General features: G+C 37.0%; 1 protein-coding gene across 3 annotated transcripts; it reads right to left on the reverse strand.

Moving 5' to 3' along the window:
* Positions 1-1,724: 1,724 nt before the first annotated feature.
* zte38 (zebrafish testis-expressed 38) lies at positions 1,725-9,562 on the reverse strand. Of its 3 annotated transcripts, XM_088598672.1 has the most exons (14): positions 9,470-9,560; positions 9,313-9,368; positions 8,546-8,690; positions 8,390-8,453; positions 8,267-8,303; positions 8,149-8,169; positions 7,519-7,545; positions 7,208-7,275; positions 6,974-7,122; positions 5,259-5,482; positions 4,641-4,680; positions 3,158-3,198; positions 2,353-2,409; positions 1,725-2,248 (listed from the first exon to the last, which is right to left on the reverse strand). In XM_088598672.1, the coding sequence occupies exons 1-13, from the start codon at positions 9,474-9,476 to the stop codon at positions 2,389-2,391; spliced, it is 900 nt and encodes a 299-aa protein (XP_088454798.1). In that variant the 5' UTR covers positions 9,477-9,560; the 3' UTR covers positions 1,725-2,248; positions 2,353-2,388. The 3 variants fall into 3 exon arrangements, with proteins under 3 accessions (XP_088454798.1, XP_088454795.1, XP_088454796.1); XM_088598669.1 differs by lacking the exon at positions 2,353-2,409 and having other exon boundaries at positions 9,470-9,562; XM_088598670.1 differs by lacking the exons at positions 2,353-2,409; positions 8,149-8,169 and having other exon boundaries at positions 9,470-9,562.
* Between the last annotated feature and the right edge of the window lie 1,544 nt (positions 9,563-11,106).

Genomic DNA, 11,106 nt, shown 5'->3' on the forward strand with positions numbered 1-11,106 from the left:
TAAACAAACATGACAGTCACTGACAAAATAGATTTCCTTAAAATATCTTTATTCTATTAGCTTTCTGTGAAATTAACTTAAAATACAGATAACTGGTATAAATGTATCCCATATGGTTTCATTGCTAGCACATTTATAATTGGAATATCGGAGTGTAGCTAGCGCAGCCTCTACAAACAGAAGGTAGTAAAGACAGCGAAGACTGTCGTGGATGATGTGACTCACCCCCACTGCTGTAGATTTACACTATCTCTTTGCCCCTCGCTGTAGCAGTTATAGACTCTTGCTGAGGGGATGAAATCTTTCAGTCTTAGTCTCAATGTAAGGTATCTCTTATCTCCTGAAACACTGTTGTACTGTATTCTTTGTCAGTGATGTTTGTTTTTGTTGTGTTATTGTGTTGTACGAAAATTACCTCCATGGATAATAAAGCTTGAATTGAATTTTAGATCTTTTTGATTTGTATTGCCCTGCCTTTTCTTAAATATAAGTGGTTTATAAACACAATAGGATATGCTGTAGGGCACAATAAATGTATTTATAAATATATTTTAACATTTAAAAACTTATTTTATAATAATAATAATAATAATAATAATAATAATAATAATAAACTTTATTTTATATAGCGCCTTTAAAGGTGGCTTCTCAAAGCGCTTTACAGGATGACAATAACAATAAATAAGAAGACTACAACAATAAATAAGAAAAATTTCACAAGACAGGACACAATTATAATTACAGCAATACAACAATAACAATAGAGGAGACCGTGGAAGATGGTATTAAGAAGAGCAGAGGGGTGAAGAATGGAACCAGTTAAGTAAAGGCTTTTCTGAAAAGGAGGGTTTTGAGTCTGGATTTGAAGGAGTTTAGAGAAGGTGACTCTCTAATATCCTTGGGCAAGGAGTTCCAGAGCTTGGGGGCATAGCAGGAGAAGGCCCTGTCGCCCATACAATGTAGACGGGCTTGGGGGACAGTAAGGAGGGCAGAATTTGAAGAGCGGAGGTTTATTTTATTCCAAAATATATGGAAATGTAGTCCTCTACAGAGAACAGTCTTTTGACAAATGGTTGGCCCCAAAAGACTAAACGAAAATGACATAATCTTTACAATATATGGAGCTTTTACCACTACCAGGGAAGGAGTAAGACATTTTTGTAGCAAAATTTGTTTTCTTTTGAGGCCAAAAAAATATATAAAAATAAAAATGTTGCGTTGTTTTATTTTTTTTCAGTAAGGTTGTGCTAATCATGATTGTGCATAATTCGGACTGCAAATATATCTATATAAATAATTATTTATTAATTTTGAAGTGTATCAAGTGACAGGATTTTAGAGAACTGTTAGTCATAACTTAGTGAGTTTTCATTGCTTTCATTTGTTGGCAGTAAAATTAAAACTCTGCCTTCTGGGTTGGACTGCAGCCAGGGACTTTCCAAGCTGGAAAGCCCCATTCTGTAAGACTTAGAAAATTCCCTTTTAAAAACAGTACAATCAAGAGTCCATAATCAGATAAAAAATCAGTTATTCTAACCTTCTCAAACTGAAATTTTAAAAAGTTAAGAAATGTACCAGAAGTATTAGGTAGATTTTTATTTTCATTTTTCTTTCTCATTTAAGATCACATCATAACAAACCTTTCATGTTTGTGACTGTAATCTTGGACCTTCAAAAAACAAGCAATAGTAAATTCTGGAAGTAAGAAAACAAAATGCACTTCATTTACAAAATATCCAATTCTTTATTTAAAGTAAACAAGAACAAAATAACAACAATCATGAACAGGATATTTTTTAGACATACAGTACACATTTCAAACCATGTTTATCTTCCACTGAGAAGCTATGTGTATACAACAGCTGAGTTTACATATTCTATGGCACAAAAACCTTAGTGTTACAACTCAATATAATAAAATAAACTCACTTTTTGAATATGTAATTCAAATCATCATCTATTCTCGTGTAGTTGTTGGTCATTTGTTGTGATTATTTTAGCCTGGTTTTAGTAAAAGTATCTGGAAAGTGAGTTATAAAATACAGCATCATATCCATTGACTGACTTCAGTGAATACTAAAACATAGCTCTGTAGGCCAAAAAAAATACAATCTTTAAATTCCTAAACTGACAAATGTTCATGCCTTTGTCGTCTAATTAATGACCTCCTGCTAAACAAATGTAAAAGCTCCTTCTACTCTTCTCTTTTCCTCAGCTTCTTCTTGGTCATCTCAGTTGTTGTTTTCTTCTATGTAAAAATTGTGATGGATACAGCATTACAGATAAGTTAATCTCTTGAAGACAACATATTGACATATGTCATAATATCAAGATATCAAATATGTCACATACCTAGTCATAAAATCCATCAAACCCTCTTTGTTCTCTTTAATAGTTATATCTGTCAAACTGAAAAGAAACTTACATTTGTGTAACTAATGAATGATTTACTAATGCCTGTCATTCTATATGGAATGTATACAGAAAACCTTTAGACATCACAAAAGTGAAAAAGTTAGACATCATTCATAAACTTACATAAGGAGTATATCTAAAATATTGTTTATTACTGAATGTGTGCAGAGGAGGATACAAGAAATTATTTAGATACTGTATAGATTATGAAGTTGATCAAAGTGAGTAGTAAATGAATAGAACAAGAATTCTGCTTTGTCACACTTTTAGCCTTAGTGTACTGTATATCTGTGGACATGCACTTGGTTACACAACTTGGCTTAAAGAGAAACAAGGCAGTTTGCAGAATTTAATTCCATTATTTACAAGGTCACAGCAGATTTACACTTAGCTATGTAAAATAATGTTCTCTGGATAAATTACACATTAATAACACATTATTAACACATTATACATTATAATAACACATTATTAATAACACATACTGTATAAAGTAACTTTTAAATATATCTGTTTAATTCACTACCAAGACAGAAAAATATTAGTTTTAAAAACTATTTATTGGTTAGTGAAAGTGAAAAGTTTTCAAATTCAATTTCTTGCTGTTTTACTAAACAGTTTGAAACTTTTCATTTTCTTGATCAATTGTGTTAAAGCACATCTTCTTAGTCCTTTAATCTGTCTAATATAGGATTGCACAGAACACCACACTGTCTTGCCTACAGTTTTAAACATACCGTACCTTTCTTACAGTCTTGCGTGGTTGTTTGAAGTCTGCAGAGTCTGTAAAATAGCAGGATTAGTCAGACTTGTAACATGTGAGTTCCGTGTGTTTTGATAAATGTATTGCATGATACTGCTGGGTATATAGTACATTACTAACAAACTGTAATTAACTTGCACAGGAAAAAAATGTGGCTGCTCATTTTCTAAAAATAAATGTTAATGTAAAAACACCAAAACAGGTACCAAAACAATAGTTGTAATAACACTCCCACCATATTATGATCTTTCCTAACGTCTTCCTGTACCCACAATGACTGTACTCCTACACCACTACACACACATGTAAGCCGAAATTGTACTGTCCCCTCGATAGCCCAGTAAAACTGTACCGGTCGTAATAATATTTAATATTAATTAACCATACTATTTTTGCACTGTTCCAAGAATTACCTTGCACTGTTTTTGTCCTGTTATATTTTCTCTGTTGCGGAATTTTGCACAGTTTTGATTACTTGATTACATGTTATTTATGTTATGTTATTACATGTTACTGTTATTGCTATTGTGTTACTGTCTATTGTCTTATCTTCTGTCCTATTTATATAATGCACCTGAGTGACTAATGAGAAGCACTTTTCATTATACTATGCACCTGTGTAAGTTTAATGACAGTAAAGTTGAATTAAATAAGGTATGATTTTGTTCACCTGGACTCGTCACATGTATCAAGCCAGTGATCTAATTAATAATAATACTTCCTTATGCTTATATAGCGCTTTTCTGGACACTCCATTCAAAGGACTTTACAGGTAATGGGGACTCCCCTCCACCACCACCAATGTGTAGCCCCACCTGGATGATGAGATAGCAGCCATAGCGCGCCAAAACGCTCACCACACATCAGCTATTAGTGGGGAGCAGAACAGAGTGATGAAGCCAATTCATAGATGGGGATTATTAGGAGGCCATGATTGGTAAGGGCCAGCTGAAAATTTGGCCAGGACACCAGGGTTACACCCCTACTCTTTTCTAGAAACACCCTGGGATTTTTAATAACCACAGAGTCAGGACCTCGATTTTACGTTTCATCCAAAGCATGGCGCCTTTTTTTACAGTATAGTGTCTCCTTAACTATACTGGGGCATTAGGACCCACACAGACCACAGGGTGAGTGCCCCCTTCTGGCCCGACTAACACCTCTTAGTTTTTCCCAGGAGGTCTCCCATCCAGGTACTGACCAGGCTTACACCCATGCTGAGCTTTGATGGGCTGTCAGTGGTGAGCTATGCAGTGATCTATGCCACTGATTAATCTACTGAATTTTCTCTATTCACCTCCACACTATCTGTTCAAAATAAATGCATTATAATGATAATCACCTATAATATCACTTGAGATTTTATAGAACTAAATAATCCGTGATATTGCCTAGTAAATGAGGGATCACTGCATATATTCTAAGACAGAACAGCCATGAATGTAGAATTACAGAAGCCTACCATCCTCTGTTGATTGTTCTTCTCTACACAAAGCAGTGTCCTACAATATTGAAAAAAATACATACTGTAGTTAAGACTTTCAAGAATACATTTGAGCTAATGTCCTAATAAATAAAACATTTTCATTTAAGCATTTACATATAGAAAAAACTCTGCTTACATTGAGTAAGTGGTGTAATTACATCGAGTAGGTTAAGTGGTGTTGTTTTGAAAACAGTATTCTTAAATTTACCTGAATGTCCCACTGTTTTTACAAAGTAACCTACAGTAATTATGAACACTATTCATCAATGCAGGGTGACAAAAAGGGAAAGGAAAAAAAAAAGACAAAAATGCTGGCTAACAAACATCTTTTGGTCTGTTTTTTTAAACATATCATATAGAGGCTAGGTAAAGGTTTATTCCATGCTGAAAGGAGAAGAAAAGAAACACAAGGTTTCGACAGTGGAGCCTTCTTTGGATGAACGTTGTGTTTCTTTTCTTCTCTTCAACATGGAATAAACCTTTACTTGTTCCTTTGCAGCCTACGCATGCTGATGCAGCTACCTACACATAGAGTATATAGTACTCTGTATATAACTATGTAGCGGCTAATCCCTTTCTTTTTTTTCTGATTACCTGTTCTGCTTGCCTTCTTTTCTCTGAAACTTGAATGGATTCCTCAAGGATATTCTCTCTCTGAATCTGGGCTACTTTTCCGTGCTCTGCAGCGACCCGCACCTTCAGCACATGAAATGGGGTCTGCAGTTCTCCCATTTTGAGATTGACAAATCTCCCTTCAAACCACAGACTGTCACACTCCCCCTCTTTGAAGCCAGGGGGCTGATAGTCTGCAGGAGTCACTGTTGTAGGGAACAGAACACACATAGTAAACTGCTAGAAGTTTGTCTTGACAGATAAAAACAACTTGTTCAAAGCATTGAGGTGCAGTCACCAATCTCTCCTCTCAAAGGAAAGTGATGTGAGGGACTTCCAAAACACAAACACAGGGAATCAATAAAGAATGAGATAATGAGCTCAACTAAGACAACAAACGTTTGTATGTTAAATATTGTGATAGTGATCACTAGGAAATCGCTAGTGATTGCTGGAAATCGTTTATTGCTCCCATTATCTTGTTATGATCATCATTATAATCATCTATGCATATGACACAAAACAGTTACATCACAGATCTCCAACTGGAGATGCTAAATTGAGTAAGTCTTATTGGTTAGCCTAAATCACCTATTTCTAAACATTTCAAATAACTAAGGTATTGGTCAATTAAGCAAAAAAGGTGTTAGTTTAAGAAAAACATTAAACATATCCGCTAATTATATCTAATTTACTTTGTTACACAAATTGCATGTTTAATAGTCTGATAAAATTGTTTCAAGTCCTATAAGCAATTTAAAGGTTACTTATTTAGCTGCAGGAGTGGGACCATACAGCACTTGGGAGTGGATACTCCTGATCTCCATTAATAATAATTATAATTGCTTACACTTATATAGCACTTTTCTCGACACTCCACTCAAAGCGCTTTACAGGTAATGGGGACTCCCCTCCACCACCACCAATGTGCAGCATCCACCTGGATGATGCGACGGCAGCCATAGTGCACCAGAACGCTCACCACACATCAGCTATCAGTAGGGAGGAGAGCAGAGTAATGAAGCCAATTCATAGAGGGGGATTATTAGGAGGCCATGATTGGTAAGGGCCAATGGGAAATTTGTCCAGGAGGCCGCGGTTACACCCCTACTCTTTTCGAGAAACGCCCTGGGATTTTTAATGACCACAGAGAGTCAGGACCTCGGTTTTACGTCTCATCCGAAGGACGGCGCCTGTTTACAGTATAGTGTCCCCATCACTACACTGGGGCATTAAAACCCACATGGACAGCAGGGTGAGTGCCCTCTGCTGGCCCCACTAGCACCTCTTCCAGCAGCAACCTTAGTTTTTCCCAGGAGGTCTCCCATCCAGGTACTGACCAGGTTCACACCTGCTTAGCTTCAGTGGGTTGCCAGTTGTGAGTTGCAGGGTGATATTGCTGCTGTATATGGCCATTACTGTATATGGCGCCCCCTTGTGTTTAAGTGCATTCACCTTCTCATCAGGAGCAAGCTCTTCAGCCTGGTGAACTCCAAAATTTGACATCAAAGGTGAACAATACAGTACTCTATAGGATAACGTGTTTTAATTTCATGATTACAGAAATTACTGAATAAAAAAAGATCAAGTAGATCTGGTTCCAAGTATACAATGAATTATAACTGTATGAGGAATATCCCTTCACTCAGTTCCAATAAAAAGTGATATTTAGTAGATATCAAATATATCTGTATTACCATCGTCATAATAATATAGCTTCATTGTGAGGGATACATTGTCCGGGAGCATGTCCAGATTCTGCATGAGGAGAAACAGCTTGCGAATAAGGAGGACTGATGCTTTCTTTGTGTCTTCCATGGTTATCCGCATTTCAGTGTTCTTGTTGCTTAAAACAGAATATAACAATAATAATTATAAGTGAGAGCATTTCAGGCCATTATATGTGAAGATGCATATCATGCAATGATTACCTCAGTATGTCCATTTGTGGCCCTTCCGGTGTGTATTTTATCTTAAACTGGTAAGACTCAATAATACTCTGTAGAGAACATGAGGTAAATTAAAGAAATGTCTCTTTTAAACATTTATATAACACAAAGGGTACTTCATCACCCTCTTAGTTTTTATTATTTACAATATATATCATAGGTGATTTGCATAAAGACCAATGCATTTGCATGACAATGCCATAGCCAGATGTAAATTATGTGACATAATACAATATGTATCTCAATATAGTAGCACCCTGAAAATCATTGAAAATATTTTAAAGAGAGCTTACATTTGGGTCATCTGGATTTCTGTGTACCTGGGAATTAAATTAAAGACCATGTAAAACTGTCTAGATAATACATGGTGCTTAGTAAATAAAATCATATTCTGATAAATATCTATCCATTTCAGTTCTGCGGGGCATATTTCTCAACAAAACAGAGGAAACTGCATTTAATCTCCCAAAAAACGGCATTGTACAATCACTGCACTGCACGATCTGACGTATTACAGGAAGAGCCTGGTGGCATACAAGTACATTAGCATTGTCAGGGGTTTCTGTTGCCATCTGCTGACCAAAACGCGATCATGGCTATAAACGATTTTCTCTTCCTTCCCTTATCAGTATGTTTAGCTAACAGCCCTATAAAACTGCAACAATAAAGGTTTCCAGGCGGATAATCGATTAATAACTCCTTTATTTATTGTGCAGAAACTATGGTATATTGAATGATCATCCATTAGACTTAAAAAGGATTCCTTCATTCCAGTAACAGAATTCCTATACTGTTTTTATTTTAATTAGAATATATCTCTAAGAAAAGCCAAAAAATAGTGGTTAATGGTGTATTTCTAATTGAATATCACAGCTGTTACCTAAGTTCCTAAACGTATCCTATTGATTTTTATAAATACTTACTCCAATAAAGAGGATTTGTAGCTGTGAGGGGGGAAAAAAAGCAAAGCATTTAAAACATATCCTTCAAATTGCTTCTATAATAAACATATTTAAAGCTCAAATTGTAAAGTGTACTTACGTATCCTTTTTCTAGTGCATCAAAGCATCCCATTATCCTTTGAAAAACAACAATGCCGTTTCACCTCATTGTGTTTGTAAAAGAAAAAGACCAGAATGAGCTATTCCATGAATGCGCACGTACCATTTAACAAGTTTACAAGCTCCAGTGGAGGTGCTATTCTCTCGTAAGACTTTAATGCACAAACCTAGGAAAAGAAACAAATCACCTTCTTCGAACTTCAATTTGAACTCGTTTAAAGTGACAACATACTAGGCAGATCTTAAAGAAAACCCGTACCTTCCAGGTAACGCGATCTGTATGCGTGCTCGGGGAATATTCCGCGGAGGTAGGTGATAGACGATAAAGCCACAACCATCATTCTCTTGACAAACACCAGGGACTGCGTCTGACACTCGATTTCATTCGGAAACAGGCTTGTCCACTGAGAAAGAGCAGAATGTGGGATTGGATTTCCATTCAAGTATAAGTCAATAAAATGGAAAGATGCATAATTTCAGTCACTGGATTTAAGCATGGCATTGGCACGCCAGTTGCAGTCCACACTGGGGCGGCACGATGGCGCGTTGCTTAGCACTGCTGGGACCCTTGGTACAGTTCCAGCCCTGGGGTACTGTCTGTGTGGAGACTGCATGTTCCGCTCGTGTTCGCGTGGGTTTCTTCCTGGCTTCTGGGGAAACTGTCCCTGGTGTGTGTGTGTGTGTGTGTGTGTGTGTGTGTGTGTGTGTGTGTGTGTGTGTGTGTGTGTGTGTGCGTGTCGGGATAGGCCCCGGGTCCAAACAGTGACTCTGAACTGCTAGAAGCGGTTAGAAAAACGGATGGATGAATTTCTACACGCCCTGTTCAAATACACACCGGCCGGTACATACATATGGCCACAAGATGGCGCAAACAAGCCCAACGAAAACCGCAGGTAAGGTGCGAGTGACCTAAACGTTGAATACGCTTCTTTCACAAATATAGTAAACGAACAACAACTAAAGATTTTTTTTTAATTCTAATACGGGAAAAAAGCTGGTGACATTTTTTGTTGATAAGTTTGTTACCTCAGACGTATCCTGCTTCGTTGGTCTTAACTTCTGAGCCGTTGTCATATTACCGTCTAGACATAAAAATATCAACGAATTTGTGCCACTAAATATATTTCTTTTTAGCACCTGAATAATATTTTCTTATTAATTTTAAGCCTTAGATTTTACTTACGACTCATCAATACTTAACAAGACAAGGGTTTATAAGGAATTCGTCTTGTTTGACCCACAACCAGCACTCCTGTGGGGACTCGAGGGGCACGCGAGAGGAGTCCTTCCCCTATAGGGCGCGTGAGTCGCTTCCTAGCGCGCTCTGCCACAGTTCATCTTTTACGTGAACCTCTAACTTTAACAATCGATTTGCTCTAACGAAATATCAAAACGAATGTGCATAGTGTACACACCTCAATTCAGTCATTAATACATGCATTTTAGTATAGAGTAAACGTTTAGCAGAAGGATAGAGTATAATTATACATATGGGACAAGCTAAAGGTTTATTCCATGCTGAAAAGAGAATAGAGAAAACACGTTTAGCCTATGGAGCCTTTTTCAGGGGAGTGGTTTTTATACATTTTTATGTCGGTGACAGGGCAGACAACAAAGAAGTTCACTTTTCGTGAGTTGAAGACGTTATTCTGAGAAGCATTTAACTGAACTGTAAAGACAGTGTCCTTATAAATAAGGATACTGATAATAAACTAGGTTTACTTTGACATACAAGAAAGAACATTACATTTACTAAACGGTTTCATCCGTTTTGTCACAATGACAGCGAACGCACAGCAGTTGAAGACTATCGATGCCAAGGTCCTCTCATACGATCTGAGATAACAGGTTTACAGTAAGGTAATTGAAAACGTTAGTCCTAATCTCGCCAAGCCCTCTGGTCGCTCCAATCTTCAGTCTCGTAATGTTTCCCTACACAGTCCTCCCTTGCGCCCTCTGTTCTCCCACTTCCACGGACAGCTCATTCTCCACCCGTGTTACTTCCTCGTGTAACGGATTTCCCACAGAAATTTTAACATCTTGATCCCTGAACATTAAATCACCTCAATCAGTGCCAGCTCGAAACTCATGTTTAGACAGCACCTGTGACCTCTAAACTCTCATTTACATCTGAGTATATGGCAGATCTCGATCTATTAATATACTTGGTTTATAGTTATCATGACTGCTTGGTATCCAAGCCACATATTGTTTTTACAATTGCATTGCTCTTCCAGTTTGTAAAAACCTTGCCTGTCACTGCAATTTGTTGTATTAACATGACAGTAAGTTATCTTCACAATCTTGTATGTATGGAGTCAAAATAAACATCAGAGTGTGTGTAAAGTAGGCTTTTTTCCCAAATTTAAAGTTATACATTTTGGATAGTGATTATATATTTTTAGCTTAATTTATAATGCATGACTTACTTTCAAGAGACTGATGCAGAAAGCCTTAAATCACCTCAATTATGAAGATTGAATGAGCAGAGGTGATGTGAGGATAGAGAGAAAAACCCAGAAATAAACCCATTTGCACATTTAAGAAAACACCTTTGCACCATCCATATGTTGAAGAGCATTGCTTGGGCAGATGTTCACAGGCCATGAAATCTGAATACAATGTTACACCCACAGCTTTATCACCACATCGCCCAATTTAGTCAGCTCTCAGAAGTGTTGCTAAACAGATGTTTGGAGGAGGTCATATTGCAATCTCACACATTTCAAGATTTGGATGCTGTCCATTGTTCTGCTCCCATCTTTTCTACCCCACTCTCTCCAAACCAACCACACCCTTACAGCCACCTCCCTCGTTCAT

This window comes from Lepisosteus platostomus, chromosome 11, assembly GCF_059453375.1.
Source record: "Lepisosteus platostomus isolate fLepPlt1 chromosome 11, fLepPlt1.hap1, whole genome shotgun sequence".
Taxonomy (NCBI): Eukaryota; Metazoa; Chordata; class Actinopteri; order Semionotiformes; family Lepisosteidae; genus Lepisosteus; species Lepisosteus platostomus.